At 37.1% G+C, this 18,122-nt stretch overlaps 1 protein-coding gene across 1 annotated transcript in view; it reads left to right on the top strand.

Annotated features, from left to right (window-relative positions):
• DPYD (dihydropyrimidine dehydrogenase) overlaps positions 1 to 18,122 on the top strand; it is a 338,464-nt gene that overhangs the window by 165,126 nt on the left and 155,216 nt on the right. The window contains 4 exon segments of the mRNA XM_032695866.1: positions 3,079 to 3,263; positions 10,347 to 10,407; positions 10,410 to 10,493; positions 10,496 to 10,560. Coding sequence (XP_032551757.1) covers positions 3,079 to 3,263; positions 10,347 to 10,407; positions 10,410 to 10,493; positions 10,496 to 10,560 — 395 coding nt within the window.

Genomic DNA, 18,122 nt, shown 5'->3' with positions numbered 1-18,122 from the left:
GTAATGCTACTATTCACTTTAAAGGAATTCTGTAAGATTGGATATCAAAAATAAACTTAATGAGCTACTAAAGCTAAATACAGGAACTATGAAATTGGTTTAAACCTAAAACCATTAACTGTTTATTGAAGCTTCACAAGATATACTGCAGCTAATGAGCATTTCTGCTATTTAAATAAGCCCAAATTGAACACACATTACATGGATGCATAAATTATTCCTGGCAGTCAAACACCCAGACTACTTTTAAAAGCTTTATTTGAGGACTCTTTTCCATTTGATTTGTTTTGTTAATTAAATATTTTTTCTGTATTCCTTATATTTTAATATTGTTTTTGCAAATGCTATAATTTGCTGCTGCGTTTCCATTTGTGTTTGTTTACTCTGTGAATATAACAAATTTGGAATATATATTCAGCACTATCCTTTTGTTTGGTGTTATTTGTGTTAGCATCACTTGATAGCACTAGAGTAATTAAATTGTATGTTGTCTTTCATCCAGAAGGATCTTTTCAAATGATATATAATGTCTCACCAGGCCATGGAGGAGAGGAATACACAAACAGGAGACTGTAGTTTGAATTTTCAAGAGAAAAGCTATGTTAGTTTCAAATTTTGAAGGCTGTGAGGGTGTAGGATTTTAAAAGACACTCTTTACCCCATCCCAAATCATGCACCAATGAAAACATTAGGTATCTAGTTTGTTATTGTTCAGTGTCAATTACCAGTGCAGAGAACCTCAAGCTCAGGTTTGGCTCTTGGCTCTTAGACTCTCTCTCACCCCCCGCAGGGGCAAGGAAGGGACTTCCCTCTGTGAAGAACACAGTTCTCCCCTTCTTTCTGCAGGTGGTGTAGGAGGTGGTCCCTTCAGCCTCACAGTTGCACTAGGTACCAGATCCAAATTGTGAGGATATTAGGAAATCTCATAAAAAATGCTTTTAAACCATCCCCTTCTTTTTACATAACCTAAATCTTGGAGATTATAAAAATGACAGAAAGAAATAGCTGCTGGATACCATGTCAGCCTTGCCACCAGGGAAATATTCTTTCCCAGTCTTAAAAATACTGATCAGGCAGACAAATCCTCAGGCCCTTGAGAAATGTTTCAGGTGAAGGTGTGTTAGGCATTCTTTGTACTCAAAAAGCTTTTGGTATAATTATGTCCAGACAGCTATTTTAGCAAAAAGCAATTCAAAGAAAGATTTGAGAAATGTAATAGATCCAGGATAACAGAGGTAATACCCTATTTTTCCACAAGATGAAATAGGTAGTCAGAACTTCCAGTTTTACATCATTTCTTCTGAAAAACTACCTCTTCAACAGCATGTTGTCCTCTAACACCTTTACTGTGGTTCAGTCCTGTCTCAGAGAAAAAGTCATCTATTAAATCCCCACTACCAAATCCTGCAGTACCAAGTTTTCCTCTGTGTTTTTTTCCAAACACGTCTTTACAAGCCTGTATGTATTTAGCTCGTGAGAACTGTCTAGGCCACATGCTGAGATGGTACCACTGCATGCAGTATGTTATCCTATATATGACAAAATAACAAATGTGGATAAAGCCTTCCCAAATCTTCGTTCGCGAAGCCCAGCCATGATATGACAAATATAAGATGATCAAAAGCTGTCTTAAAGCACTGACAGTCACAAAGAGACACAAAGAGAAAGTTAATGTATTGATTTATAAATATTACTGAAGCATTTTAATAAAACGGCTATCAGCCATTATCCACTCTTTCAATTTAAAAGAAAAAAAATACAAGCCCCTAAACAAACCAAACCCCTTGTTTTCCAGACTGAAAAATGTCTCGATCTCAAGGTAGTGTTTCATTTGAATTTTCAGTAATTTAAACATTTTTACAGGAAACAATTTCTGAAGTTTTTGGCGGGAGAAATTGTGCGAGCAATAGGTCTTGCAGATAGATTAAATACCTGTGCTAGAAAACCTGCTACAGTCTTTCAGCTTGAAACTGTCTTCTGTGACTCTGGCTTCTGAACAGGTTGCAAAATATTACTTTGACTTCAAGTCCTCCAGGTATATGTCTGTAAATGTCAAGGGTAAGGAGAATGCAGGAGGGACAAATAGGTGACATTGTTTGTGCCTTGCTTCCTGTTTAATTATTTTGCCCCAGATTATACACAGCCCCCACTTCTAATATTTGATTTGAAGGTTCAGGGAGATACAGAGCCTTGGAAGAAAATCTCAGCACTATGATGTACAAGAAAGATGTGTTTGTAGCTTGCTGTATACTGAGGTGTGCCATGGGACAATACTGTGATTCTGCCCATTGTACTGGAGAAATATTTGTGTCTTAAACTGGCAGGTTGCTCTTTTACATATATGACATTGCAACTGCATCAGTTTAATTGACCTTAGCAATATGCATCTGCCAGTGGTATGTCCCTGAGGGACATTGCAATTTTAAGCTGCATTTTATTGCAGAATCTTCAGGGCTTGTAGGCAAACCTATGTAACTCCCCCTATTTAATAAATGCCATCAACATTTGCTAAAAATACTTATTGAAAACATGATTCTCTTAATTAAGCTACTTTGAAGGGCTTTGTGATTATAATAATTTTAAAATGTTAACATAGAGCAAGTAGTGTATTTTTTCTGAGCATTTATGTGTATTTACTGACATTTATGTGCCATGCAGTATAAATTTTTTTTATTTTCACATCTACATTATTTTAAAGGGCGATATTTCATGTGCAGAATGCCTGATATGGTGTTCACTAACAGCATGAAAAATATTAAGATCTCATAATGCACGCTCTAAAAAAAAAAAATCAGAAATTGCAGTGAAAAAGATACAAAATATATTGTCCTCATGTAAAAATTTAATTTTGATTGTGTTTTATGGTTTTATTCTTAATATGCAAAACAAGTTGTGAAGTGAGCCTTTCTTCTAGGATGTTCTTAGTTTGAATGTTAAGTCAGGATGGTTTTGACTTTATTGAAATATATGTTTTTTCAGAATTACATTTTCTAATTGTTATCAGCGTATATTTGACAGATTTTAGCAACAGTTTTTTCTTTCTTCCATTAACATATTTGTCGTTCACTTTAATTACAGTCAAAGAGGCCATGGCACCTATCAAGTTTAACAGATGGGGTCTTCCTGAAGTAGATCCAGAAACCATGCAAACAAGTGAACCCTGGGTTTTTGCAGGAGGTGACATTGGTGGTTTTGCTAACACAACAGTGGAATCAGTAAATGATGGAAAACAAGCTTCCTGGTACATACACAGATACATACAGGTGATTTTTTTCAGAAGTATTTTTCTCTTTCCCGTTTCTATCTGCTTTTAGATACTTTTAAAAATAATTTCATTGTGGGTTTGATTAAATATACAGGTTTTGAGAAACTAATACCTAGATTATCTGGTGGTTGGAACATTACAGATTCATTCAGCTTGGATCACATGCTTGAGTTTGAGTAGATGAACCCAACTTTCTTACATTATCTTAACACTAAAATCCAAGAAACATTTTCTTGGCCCCAGGTCTGAATTCCGCTCAAGGGTAGCAAGCCTCCCTACACAATAGACACTGCAAGTAGAAATCCTAATTGGGTAACTGGGGAAAAGTAGTGAGCCCATAAGTATTAAGAAGCAAGATCTTCCAATAGTGCATAAAGTAAAAACTAAATACTGCCAATGTTATTACCTGGGAAAGACCTTTTTAGTTTACTAACAGTTTACAAAGCAGATTATCTACACTGGAACCAAAGTTTGCTCTGATGAGACTGATAAAATGGATACAAAAGCTTGACAAAAACTAACCACTGAATGCACTGAGGAAAATAATGCAAAGGAGGATTTACCTGCGAAATATGAGTTTAAGAGGTACAGACTTGAAAAATCTGGTAACCATGCGTTTCCTTCTGGTTCTCCTTGCATGTTGCTGACTGAGCACCTCTGCCCTAATTTTTCTAGTAAAAGTCTAGAGGAGCTGCAGAGAATCTTCCGAGATAGAAACACAGCCTGTATGTGGAGAACCAGTTGACAAAATGTGTGTTCATAGTGCAGGGAACTTTTTAGAAACATGGTACGTGATTCATTCTCCCACATAAAGAGATTTGAACAACTGAAGTTGGGACTGTAACAGCTCGATGTCTTTCTCCCCCATCCATCTGCTCAAAGCCTCTCTGATTGCATGTTTGTGCAATTTCATGCTGTTGGGGTCTGATTTCACTTCCTAAAAATACTTCAACTGAAAGCTTGTTGTTAGTATCTGTGCATATTTTTTCTCACTTGTTCTAAAGCACTGTTTGTGTCCTGCCTTTTTAGACCTTATGAAAATGCTGAGTGTGAAACATCTTAGTCCCTGATCTGCTTGCTTAATTTCCCAGTGCACAGTTAATTTGGATAACCATGATAGGGGGAGAGAGGGTGTCTCCTCCTTTTTGTCTCCTTATTCAACCTCTAGAAATACAGGCATCACTTAAAATCCTCTGTTATAACTTTGCTTCCTCCTCAAAGTTTGGGTTTCTTCCTCCCCTCTGGAATGTATTTAATACTTCGGAAAAAATCTGAATAGTCATGGCTTGAGAATTAGAATTTTAAATCAAGTAGACCTGTGATGTTAGAGCATTTCCGTTACCCTTTGCAGGTTTCAAGGCAGCTTATTCAACCTTACAGTCTCACCAGGAAGCTAATGGGAAAGCCTTACAGCAATCTTCACAGGAAAGTTTCCAAATGTCAAGTGTCACCTTTCCAGCTGTTAGATGAATGGGTTGCCCAAGGGCATTTATTTGGATGTGCAGCCCTTGTAAAATCTGGTTGCTGTGGTGCAGAATGCTGTAATTTGGCAATTTATTTCACCAGTGTTTGGACCTGGTAGAAATTTTAGTGACTGGAGGGGAGTTTGTTTTTATAGCAATTGTTTAGAGAAGGATAAGAGAAGGATTGTATTACCCTGATGTTTGTTGGGGTAGGTACATGCCACATGTGTCTGCCTTTATGTGCACATGTGTGCGCACATTCAGTTCTCAGCTCTGTATTCTGGAAACTTCTGAAAGGAAACGACAAAATAGCCTTACACGCTACCTTATTTTCTCTCTATTGTGAGTTTCTAAGGTAGGCAACTGTCCTGTGATCTTAGTGTCTGAATTGAGTACACGTTAAATTTTAAATAAATGCATTGATACCATCTATATCTCAGATACAGGAATAGGTAGCCATTTCCAAAATCAGCGTCTCAGCACCAGGATCTATAAATAATGCAGTCTTCATCAAAATAAAACTATTCCATAGGATTTCTCAGCCAATCCAAGACCATGACAAAGACTGAAACTCAAAACCACGATCGTGACTACTTGCAGAAAGCACTGTTTGAACAGCACGCTGTTTGTATCCCAACCTACTCCAGGCAAAAGGCTAAGTGAACAGATGGGCCTGATATGTGCCCTGAAACTCCAGTCATTGCAAGCTCTGGCACGTGGTCAAGTGAAGCGTGAGATCCAGACTCAAGGACTCTCCAGCAGAAATGCCTTATGTTCAAAACTGGGAGTTATTTACAGAAGCTTCTTGGCTGCTCTTATGCTGGAAACTTTCCATCATTAGTTGCCTAAATATCTCCTGCCTCTTAACATATTCCTCCCACTATATGAGGCGTAGGTTCATCTCAGAAATTGTTGTCTGCAGCTGTGTCAGGTTAGTTTCTACAAACATGACCGGTCAAAGCCTAACCAAGGATAGTTGTAGTAGAACCTGTTAGAAAATGTATACAGTCTTCCTAGAACCATTCTTTGCAAGTCATTGGAGATCAAAACAGAATCAGCCTAATTCGTTTAACTGTCTACTACTCACAACATTTTTGCATGGTTCAACCTTCTTTTGTTGTTCCATGAATTATTCTTAGTGATTTATTTGGTTTGGGAATTGTAATGGCCTTCACTTTTGTCCGACAGTGACTTTATGATCTTGTGCAGAAGCAATATAGGCTACTGTTCTCTTCTATGCTTCAGTTACCATTCATTTCTTTTTGATCAGTGAATGGGATTTAATAGTATAATGGTTGTATTCAGGGTAATTCACGATCATTGCAGGACTAATTTCTAATTTTCTGTGCCTGCCTTGAGAGCGAAGACAGCTTCCAGTATCTTCTTCCTGGATGACTGTGCCAGCCTTAATGCTTCACTCCTGCTGTATTCATGCACTTACCTGTGGAGTGTTTTCCCATATATGGCAGTAAAGCTGCCATCTTCTCACTAAAATCCCCCTTTAAAAGTGACTTTTCTGTTCTAGTTCACAATAAATTTTCTTTTATTTAAACTTATTTTTTTCTTTACTGTAATCTCTCCAGTGTGGACAGTTTTTTTATACTTTTCGTAGACTGAAATGTGTGATACACTTAAAGAATCCAATCCAATCCAATCCATCTGAATGCCAATTGATATAATTTGCACTTCGCTAAGACACTATTCAGTATTAATTTTGAGCACATCACTGTGTTATTTTGAAACACTATTGTATATTTGCTGTTTTTTCTTTACCTATGCTGTCAGAAAATATATGGGCTTTGTATCTGAGGAGTGTTCTTGTTGATTCTTTATGAAGATTGACCATTCAGGTTGAGCATGCATGAATGTACATTATTTCATAATCAATACCAGAGTCAGGTGGTTCCCAGGAAGCTTGTATTTGAAGCTGTTAGTTATGTTGTCTGTTTCTTTTCAGGACAACCACAGGACAAAAATGAACATCCCTTTGTTTAGCTAGAAGAACATACGAAACACTAGCATGCAGACAAATAACAAAGTACCATTTACAAAAAAAAATTGGATTAAAGGCAAGTGCAGGAAACCTGGTATTTTATTTGCTTGCCTCTGAGTAAGCACTATGTCTGTTACAGAAACAGAAAGGCAGGAATGAGCTTAGAAAATCTTTGTCAAACAGGACAGAGCCCAGAGCAACCTGGTCTATTTGACCCTGCTTTGAGCAAGGGTGTTGGACTAGACGGTCCTCAGGCATCCCTTCCTACCACAACCATTCAGAGATTGTACAAAATAACATAGACATATTACTACAAAGTTAAATAATTGGAGAGAGGCTAGAAGAAGAAAGGGAGAAAAGACATGTTTTAAGATCAGACTTAAAAACAGAGAAAGCAGGAGTGAGATGAAAGTATTCAGGAAAACTCTTCCAGGCAGTAGGATTTGTGGCAAAGACTCTCTGTGAAAAATAACAGTAATACAACTACTTGCTTTCACAGTCTGTCTTTGTTAAAGTCTGGGAAATGGAGTTAGACCATAGCATTCTGGTTAAAAATTTTCTCCATCTGAAGGAAATTTATGTCAAAAATTGTATCAGGTCTAAAGCTGAGTTCCTGTCTCTCAGCCCTGCACTGCAGCCCACGTGCATTTGCCTCTAGGCGAATCCTGGGTAGGGTAAGGTAGGGCTACTGTTTGCAACATGCTGTGGATTTTTCACCACCCTGTTCTAGTATCCAAGAAATTGGCATGATTGGAACAAGTACCTGCAATATTGTTAGCTCAGCTGGTTGGCATCAAATTAGAGGAAGAATGGGCCACACTTTTTGTCCTCTACTTCTAAAAATCAAAGGAAGAGTTATTATAAATAAACCCTTGCCTGCAGGCTTTCTTTTCCTATTTGTTTGTGCAATGTCAGAGAAATCCTTCATTATAGAGATGATTTTACTTTCAGGAAGCTATATAACATTTTAGCTAGCTGAAAGTTTTGCTTTGTAGAAAACAATGCATCAAGGCTTAGTAAATTTATTTCTTTTATAAACATTGTGCTGAAAGCAAAAAGCAGCAAAAAATAAATAGAGCAAAAATGAAGTGATAGGGAGGAGGGACATAAATCTGAAAAGATGTATTGCCACTGGCTACTGAACCTTCAGCTGCGTCCTGCCCCTGTGCATTTTTAAATACTTGGTTTATTCCATTGAAACGTCTTGTAATCCTCCCCCTGCCACCTCCACCTGGGTCACTTCATCATTAACAAACCATTAGGCACATTTTGTGGGACCTGAGTGCGTCTGGGTGGACTTGTTTGTGGTTTTGCTCTTTTGAAGGAAAGTAAAGCAGGAAAAATGGGCCTCTACATATAGTTTGGGAAGTGGCTTATGACTAGTTTGAATGATGGAATGCAGGAGGCAAGGCCTATTTTTGCATAGGTGTTGGTGAGAACAATTTTTAGAGATATAATTGTCCTGCTTAGGAAAAGAAACAGTACAATGGAACTTAAGCTGCATATTCAGCACTGTCTTCCTATTTGTCTGTAGCAATCAATATTTACAGTTGTACAAGCTATGAATAGTTTATAAGCAATCCACAGGCTGAAATGTATTCACAGAGAACATTTGAACAATTATGGATAGCAAATGAATTCACACTGGAAAATTAGGTTTATTGCTCACATGTGTGCATAGAGTGGAGCTGACCAAACACTTTTCCTTCAGTCTTTCTTTACTGTCATTCTTACAGAATCAGAATCAAAGAATTTTTTTAAGAGTTTAGTGTATCAGTGTTTATTTCAGCAGATTTCCCCATACATTAAACTATGTAAGAGACAAAAAATGTGCTAGCCTCTTAAAAATGCTTTAATTTCAGCTCTGTGATCCAGGAAGTTCTGTTTTGTCATTGCAAACAACATTTTGCAGTTGGAATATTAGTTAAGAAAATAAGAAAAAAAGAAGTTAAAAATATGAAATCAAACCCAAAGTAATAAAAAAATACTTTTAGATTCTTTGCTTTTTCTGCTTTTATTTGCCATTTAACAAAAGCTTTTGAGACGTAGGATGCCAGGCTATTTGATTTTCTAAGAACTCAGATTCTCCTGGTGTAAAAAAATAACTCTGTGGAGTGTGACATGGAGGAAGCAGTGAGCACTTAGGAGGAAGCAATGGGGGATGTTTGGCTTTTTATGAAGTGTAACTGCATTGACTTCTAGCTGAGAGAGATCATGACACTGACCGAGTTTTGTCCCAAGTGTTAGGGATCTTTAAAAATTAACATTCTCAAAATGTCCACCATTAGGGACCCATTCACGGTTTGCATCATTCAGGCTGGGACAATGCCACTACTTTCAGAGCTTTTAAGCCATCAGAAAATTTGACCCCTGAATGTACCCTCTCTGTCTGAGGAATCAGAATACTGAGATGGGAATGCAGGCAATCCCAAAACCAAACAGGCACGTGAAGTCTCAGGTTTTTGACCCAGTCTAGGAAGCAAAAGGCACTAAACCAAACAAAACCTACAAAGGTAGCAATTTGTAAGTGGCTGAGTTTTTCCTCTGTTACAGAAGATCTTCCCCACACCTCGAATAGTCCCTGCTGAAGAAATCTTCCTTTTAAGGATAGAAGAAACTACTGTGATCTTAGCTGTGACTTATAGGAACACAGATGGTGTAGGGCTTTCTCTGTGTTGGAAATTCCTGCTTTATTTCTTCGTGATTTATTGAGTCAACCGTCTGAGGAGCAAAGATTTAAATTCTACCCCCACATTGTGATTAGGATGCTGTTCAGTATCCTACATGGAGAAAGATTTTCTCTCTGCAGTTTTATGGTATTAAATGCAACATAGAATTGAAAGCTTTTCACTGGACTCTTCAGGGCAAAAGAAGACTGTCTTAAAATGAAAACAAAGTGACTTGGTGGCACAGCAATAATGTGTAGATGTTCTTTGATCCAAATCAGAGTCTAACTTTTGTCAATCTTGAAGTATTCATATTAATGGAATTAAGTATAAACCCAGTGATAGTTTTGCATATATTGATAGGTATGCGATGGGTAGGCTATAGAAAATCTTAAAACTGGGGGGAAAAGGTGCAGAGATTGAAAATACATTGAGTTAGGGCTGAGTGATCCTCCACGTGATGCCTTCCTCATTTTTCACAATTCCCTAACACTTTAGATGGGCACCTGGAAGAAACTAAAAAGAATCTGTTGGCATACCCTGGGTTTTTTTCAATCTCACTGCTGCTGGCTGCTGTAGGGACAGAGCTGGCTGTTCAGAAGGGTTGAACAACCTTTGGACTGAACCAGGCTATCAGTACAGGATATAAAATAACTGTTTCTTTAGATGTAAAATAACGGTTTCATTATGATTATTATTATATATTATTATTATTATTATTATTATTATTATTACTGTTATTCATTAGTTCCAGCATAGCATAGCATGAACACTGTTGGGCAGAAGATGTTGCATATGCAAATGTTTGCATGTTTACTGATTTGTAGGTCTGAACATATAATAAAATACCTAAACTTTGGATTATATATAGTAATTATTCTCTTATCAGTGGTAATAATAAATTATATAAAAATTAATCAGCAAAAAATTCTGTGATTTTGTTTGGTTTTTTTTTACAGTCCTTATACGGTGTTGCAGTTTCTACAGTTCCAGAACTACCACTGTTCTATACTCCTATAGATTAGTAGATATCAGTGTAGAAATGGCTGGACTGAAGTTTCCCAAATCCTTTGGCCTCGCCAGTGCAACTCCTGCTACAAGTTCTTCAATATTCGAAGAGCATTTGAAGCTGGGTGGGGCTTTGCTGTCACTAAACCATTCTCCTTGGATAAGGTAAGAAAATATTTAAGGTATATTTCGTGTGTAACCATTTCTTTGTTTATTTGAAAAATCTGAGTCTTTTGGAAATGACACTATTAAATCCAGCTAGCTTAAAGATAGCAGGAACGGGTATGATGCATTGCATAGTTTGACTAGTCCTGGGAGGTTTTACCAATACAGTGACACAATTTCTGGTTTTGTTTGTTGTTACATCCTTCCCCTTTATTCCCCCACCTTTTAATATTAGCCACCTATTAAGCGTAAGAATCTTTTTTTTTTAAAATACTGCAGTGAAAGTGTTTTCTGTAAACAATCAGAATGCAAAGGGAATGAGTAGCAGCTTTGTCACACAACTCATGAAAGATGGATTCTGTGTCAGGGCTGCCAAGATAAGCCCATGAAATTGAGTTGCAGTTGCAATATGATAATGTGGCTGCAAGGTGGAGCTGGTGGGTAATGGAAGAGAAAGATGGAGGCAACATAAAAGAAGCGCTATGGAGAAGAGCATTGTGCTGAAGGTTTGTAGCACAGTGACATTGGCTTGCAGTACTGTAATGGAAAATGAAGGAATTAGAATTAAGTCTTGAAGGCTATGGCTCAGTGTGGCACCTTAAATAAAACATTTTGTGTAGATTTACACATGTAATTGATTGTTTGGTCTGAGAATTGCATTCAAAATGGTTTCTGTGTTGCTATATTCAAAATGGCAAAATGAGAGTGAGCAAGAAGTTTAGACAGTGAAAGAAATAACAGCTTTGATAAGGCAGATCGCAGAGAAAAGAAGACAGATTTTGGACTGGGATGTAGATATAGTTTGACTTGTAGAGAAAGGAAGAAGAGCAAAGGTAAATCCTTAGATATAGGCCTGATTACCACTGAATAATTGCAACGTATGGTCATCCAGTGACAGACAGTAGTGTGGGCTGAAGAAAGCTCTTGAGATTAATTTAGAAACGAGGGTCTTTATTATTGGTTCAGAGATGGGATGTACAAGTGTACTGATGGATGGAGACCTTAGCAGAAGAGAAAAGGTAGATTTGCTCCTCTGCCACCTGTACATGGGTAAGTACCACAGGTGACTTAACTATAGCGAGTGGCCCTCTAATATGAGAAGGTCTAAGGACAAAGTGCTGTGTTGCCACAGTGTGTACTTAAAATATGTCAGGCTGGCTTCTGCTGTCACACCTGAAGTAGCCTTAAGGAAGTAGGTGTCCCTCTACATGCAGTGAGATTTCAATCTACTTCATGAGGCTTCTTATTAAAATACTTTTTAGGACCTAAATGTCATTCAAATATGTTTACAACTGACTTACATGATAACATACTGTCAGCTGTAATTATTCAGTGCTGGGCTACAGGCAACCCGTAGCAAGTACTGAGATTTATTTATTTATCAGTATTATTGCTGGTATGCTTGCAGTCCTGCCAGACTGCATGTTGATTACTGTGCATCTCAAGAGCTAAACAGACGCAGGCTGAGTTCCAGCTTGGGTGGGAGTTCAGGAGGAAAGATGTGCTTGTTGTAGGAAGTGATACTGGTGCTCCACTAAGCAGCAGACTCTGAGTCATTTCTCAAATGGTGACTGCAAAGTGTTCCACTGTATGCCATGCTCTGGAGGTGTGACTCAGATGGAGATATTTCAGGGGGTTTTTAGTATTTGTTGCAATAAGATGCAAAATATTGCTGATATTACTTGTTTTTTAATTTAATAAGTTCAGAAAAGTTGGTTGAATTCTAGTTCAGTGATTGTTATTTCTAGCTAAGCTTCCTTCTGATGTTTCAGTAGGAGGCAGTACTTTCTCTGTGCCTAAACTTTTGAATCATGTGTTGCTGTGTGTAGTAGGACTGTGTCCCATCCAAGTACTACTTAGTTTTTCCACTATTGTATTGTTCCCATGTAGTGTACTTCCCATGGGTGTTAAGCCTTAGTATTTTGACATGATTGAGATGCTTGGCTGAGAGGTGCTGCAGAAAGAAAATTGCTTTATTTATCGTTGTTATATGGCAGTTAACGCTATAAAAATAATCATTTCAAATGGGAAGAAAAGCTCAATGAAGTACAGCACTTTCCTATGTGAACAGAGTATTAGAGAAAGACTGCTCGTTGCCTTAACGCTAGAACAAGTTGTTGGTAGAGAGTTTGAAATATTTAGATTGGCATTTATGTCCTTTTTTTTTAGTCTTAGCTTCTGATTATGTAGACATAGATCTTGTGCAACGTTCAGCAGGGAGCAGAATGGTCTCTTGGGCTGTGGTACCAATGAACGTAGACCAGGAGCAAGACTCCTGGTCTAAGCCTGCAGAATCAGTGGGAAGAGGAGGAGCTGCTCCCAGACAGTACAGTTCCCAAGAGTGGAAGAGCTTCTGGAAGGAAGAGAGCTTGCTAGACACAGTTTTTGGCAGCTGAAGCTCCTCCACTTCAGCCTTGGTTGTATGTGATACAAGCAGGATTCTGTGTTCATTCTTGTTGTCTCGTTATTTTATCTGTCCTGGTAACACTTAACTTGTGAGCTTCCTTCTTGTTTGCAATAGTTAAATGCAAAGTGTTAAACTGCCTGTGTGTCAATGGGGAGCTTAGCAGCAGGAGAAATTCTCTGTTTTCCAGAGCCGCTGACTGAATTGGCCACTGTGTTCGGACCACTGATAGTGGAAACGAGTGACTTCCCTTTGGCACTTCAGCAAAAGTGACTGATGCAGGCTAAATTTGAGTGACATATAGCTTGTGAAAAGCATATACAGCCCAACCACAATTTCCATACATTAACTACAGTGGAATGGAATAAGGTCAGAGAGAAAAACGTGATAAATCTTGGAAGAAGGAGATCCAAGGACAGAAATAAGATGGACTCAGGCTGAAGGGCTGAGTGATTCTCATAAGACAGAATTTATTTTGTATGAACTACTTCTCCTTTTCCCTCTTTCACCATCTAACACAGAAAGCTCTTCTAAAATACTGAGCGAGAGATCCCTGCCACCTATGAGAGGCCTTACTGCCTTGTTTAGAGGAACTGTTGGGTAGCAGTGCTGGAGTTCTAGCCTCTGGACCATAATTTACTCCCTTAGTCTCTCCAATCCTCATCTGTCATGGCTTCACCTTGAAAGCTTCACATGCTGCCCCAGAGGGAGATAGCACAGAGTGCACTGTGTCATGCCGTGCTCGTTCCCTTTTAAACACTTACACACTTTGCTGCATAATTGTCTTCATGACAACCTGTGTAGCATTTGTTTGTAGGGTGAGGATTTCAACTGTGAGTGATTCAGCAAAAGTTGTTGTTGCATACTACGGTACTACTGTTGAAACATTAAAAAAAAAGCTAACATGAGAAATAGCTTCAGAATTTCTACAGAGTATTTATACCTCAAAGTATAGAAGGTACTGGATATTATAGCATTATGCAAATAATAGTTACAGGGTGCTGTACCTGTGTGTGTCTGTAGGTATCTGATAGAGATAGTGACTTGTAGAATTTTATTTACTTAATTAAACATCTTTGCTCAGCTACTTTAGTATCAAGTAGATTGATTTCTTCCAGAAATGCTGAATAACAGAATAAATGAGAATAACTGCTTTTAAAATAGACTATCAGTAGGAAGACAAATGGTAGCAGAATAAGTGTCCCTTCACACACCTTTTTCTATATTCATGTCTTCCCTTTTTGACTGCAGATCAATAGCTCTTTGCTCTGTTGGTTCAATAGTATTTCTATCTTATTCAGATAACTCTGTCCAGCATATTATTTGTGAATTCTGTTTGCAAGCTATTGAAGGAAATGGGGGAGCTGCATCTCATAGGGAAATGGGAGAGGTGCACATCATAGAGTGCACAAAAACTGAATAGCAATTATTACTTCTTTAGAGAAAACTACATGCAGAATGAGAGATACTGCTTTAATTAAACAAATAACTGTGAGTGGAGGCTTTTAGTAGAAGTTCTATACTAAGCTGATTTATTTACTTAGAATTTATTAATGAGTACTGTTTAGTACGCAAATTTGCATTAAACCTGTAATCAGAAGTTTGTATAAACATCGTATCCAAAGAAGTCAGAGGTTATATAAAGTGTGCACATCCGTGTACCATATTCAATACCTCAGTGAGGAATTTATAGCAGAAATTAGGGGTTTATTGCTGAATTCAGGCTTTGTTGTTCTCCTCACTGCATGGTATGGGCTGTTTAGAAAGAGGAAAAACAACTGGGTTAGCAGAAATGTTTGCTTGATTTTTAGATGCTTCCTTCACTTCTAAAATTTAATTCTGATTAATCAGATACATCTGTCTTTATTTTGTTGTGACATGCATTGATTTGTGATGCTGTCGCTTTCAATAATGCGGAAACAGTTGCCTTTATTATGAGAACCAGCAGAAATCAACATGCAGACTAACTTCATTTTTAATCTTTAATTTTTTTCATTATATATGGAGCAAGTTGCATGGCTGATTTTAAAACAAAGCTACAATTAAAACTAGATTAAATTTGAACTAAACCATAGCGGAGAAAACTTTCTAGCCATATGTTTGTGCAGTTCACAGATGTAGGTTTTACAATATATTTTCGGACCATTTCTAAATAAGAACCATTGCTGGTATGAGAACTAAATAATTTGTCCAGTATATATCACATTCTATGTGCTGTTATTACAATATACATATTCAGACTCCAGCTAGTTCTCTCTCTCTACATTTGCACTGTGTGCACCTCACTTTATAACTGAAAGTGGTAAAAAAATCATGGTACAATGATGCATTGTTTTCCATAACATTAGTATTTCACATAAGTGAATCTGTATTACAAATGTATATTTTTGTATGATATTACAGCATAGTAATTTAGATTAAACTAGTTATAATTTATGGTGCCAAGCCAAAAAGCTATTTAAGATGCATTAAAATGCAGAACCATGACATTTGAAATTCTGATGTTCTTAATATGACAAAGGTTATTCTATGGAGTTTTTGCTATAATATGAAATATTAATATTTCACAATACAGTTTTGATGAAGTACAATTTGCCTAGCTTGCATACGATAAAGAAATTAAATGCTTACCAAGGGAGTTCAGTGAGAATTAGAGCCCCGCCTGAACATCTGCTTGAAATGTTATTATCCTGTCCTACTGACAGCTTCGCTCCCTCATTGTTTTCAAGATTGACAGCTGAATATTGTACTGATTTCTGCAGCAAATATATCTAGGTGAACTTTGTTTGGTTTTTAGGAATTTAGAACATGCTTTTGATTTCCATCCTATAATTTTTTTTTTATACTCTTGACATTTGTAGATGCAGATTGAGGTCTAGTATGCTGTAGCAAAGATAGACCATTGACTTGCAACGAAATGCCAGTTGATATCTCAGTAAACAGAAATATTACTATTCTTTATTGTGTGGTCTGTATGAAAGCTGTATGGGCTTTCTTTGGGGAGACAAATGATCAGATTGTTAATGTCAAATATAAAAAGGACTGTTTGCCTTTCTACTAAATAGCATCAGACAACTTTTATTAACTACATTTTTGAACAGAAAAATCGGTATTTACAGGATTCCTTAGCACACAAAGCTCATAAGTTATTTTTTGGCTTATAAATGTTAAAATTATTATTATTGGGGTTAATATTTTTAGGAGTTTATGTGCCTCATTTTGTCCCATATTTCTGAAAGAATTTTAGTAAGAAATACCAGCTTTATTGTTTTACGATTTTTACATTTTTTAGATCAGCATAAAATCAGCAAAATGTAACAGGGGAGATGAAAGACTGTGCTAGGAATATGCTATAGAATGTAATTATTTTTTAAAATGCTGTAGTTGTGCTATTGTATTTTACTTGAGTATTTTTATACAGAAAATCTGTTATTTGGTTACAAAAAAGGAACAAATAATTCTATGAATCTGATTAAGTAGCAGGAAAACAGACTTGTGCTTTTTTCCCAAGAAAAAGTATTTTTCTGACATGTTCAACTTAGGACCAGACCTCATCTCTGCTTAGTTTTACGTTATCCCTGGCCAAGTAAAAAGAAGGATGGAGACTTTTTTAAAAGCGAATAACTTCAGTAGCTTCAAAATTACTGTCTGAAGAACTAGAAGGGACTGCGTTTAACCATTCTTTTTCTTCAGTCCATGCATCTGGTGATGTAGGGGTTTGGCACATCATCATGCTGGAGAAATTCCAGTCTAGAAAGATATAGCACAGCTTGAACACAGTGAGACACCAAAGATCCCAGGACTGAGAGCTTTAACCAAGTCATTATTGATAAGCCAAATCCCTTCCTATCACAGCTAAAATCTGCACAAAGTAGATGTATGCCTTAATTCTTGTAGGCATGCCTCTTGACACCAGTGAATTTGCAAGTGAGGCACTTTGGACCATTTAAAAATCTGTTTTTACCATCAATAAGGCTGGTTATTTTGGCCAATGAATATTTTGAATGCTCAAGGTAACCAGCTTCATTTTTAAAACAAGAGTTTAACAATAATCTGTAAAAAGTTTCTCTCTCTCTTTATGATTGTATTTACTACTTTAGAAATGAAAACCTCTTCCAGTTTTGTGATAAAAATTAAACCTCTGGGCGAATGTTTAGTCCCACTCTTCCTGTAGCATTAAATATCACATAAATGCTGCACTTCTTCTGCAGTGAGAGTCTGTCTTTTGCACAGGGGCTCTCATGGAGAAGTCTGTTATCTCAAGGCATGAACCACAGTGTGGCAATTCATCAGTGGAAGACAAAGAGGGATCTGTTGTGCAGGGGTGTTGAACATTGAGTCGGTAAACCTCATCTGTGCTAAAGGGACAGATTTTTACAAACAGATGATCAGCAATTTTCTTCCCATGTTATCTCTTTTCCTGCCATTCACACTTGTGGAGGCAGAGTGAGCTTGGCTGTAACTTTTATGCTTATGCCTTGAGCTTGTGGCAGAAGTTCCATAGGGTCTTCAAGCTGGCAATGACTTATCTTCCTCAAAGCTGCACACAAAACTGGCCATCAAAGGTGAAAGGAGATATATGTGCAAGACTGGTTCTTGGTAGGCTACAGGATTCTCAATTCTATAGCTCTCTAAGGATTCAGTTTTTTTCATCTGGGGATTTTTTACACAGTACTTAGAGATTGTTTCTTTTTCCTGTGTTTTTCTACTGGAGTCAGTAGTTTAAAACAGTGTAGCAAAAGTACTTTTACATATACGAAGTGTCAAATTGATCATTAACCTTGAGCTGGAATATTTAGGTAGTTTATGTATAAAACACTTGCAAATCAGTCTTTAAGGTATTTTTTAATCTGAAACTGTTGCATATTTTAATGAAACTCATAGTGCACTTAGATTGGCATAATTGAGAAGCAGTTTCACTGTAATTTGGAAGAGTGTAAAGATTGCAACACTGAGTATTTTGGTACATATGCCTTTCTATAAAAAAATAGCTACCAAAAGTAGGAGTGTTCATTCCTGCTCAGCATAATATATGCTGTTCTGGTAGTGACCTGTACTTAAGAGAGGATGTAATTTCTATTTGTAGTGCAACTATTAGCCAATTGGTCAAACAAATGGATGTAAATTTACACTGATTAAAAATCAAAATAGTATCTCT

Source organism: Chiroxiphia lanceolata, chromosome 9, assembly GCF_009829145.1.
Source record: "Chiroxiphia lanceolata isolate bChiLan1 chromosome 9, bChiLan1.pri, whole genome shotgun sequence".
NCBI lineage: Eukaryota > Metazoa > Chordata > Aves > Passeriformes > Pipridae > Chiroxiphia > Chiroxiphia lanceolata.
This window is presented reverse-complemented; position numbering and strand designations above follow the sequence as displayed.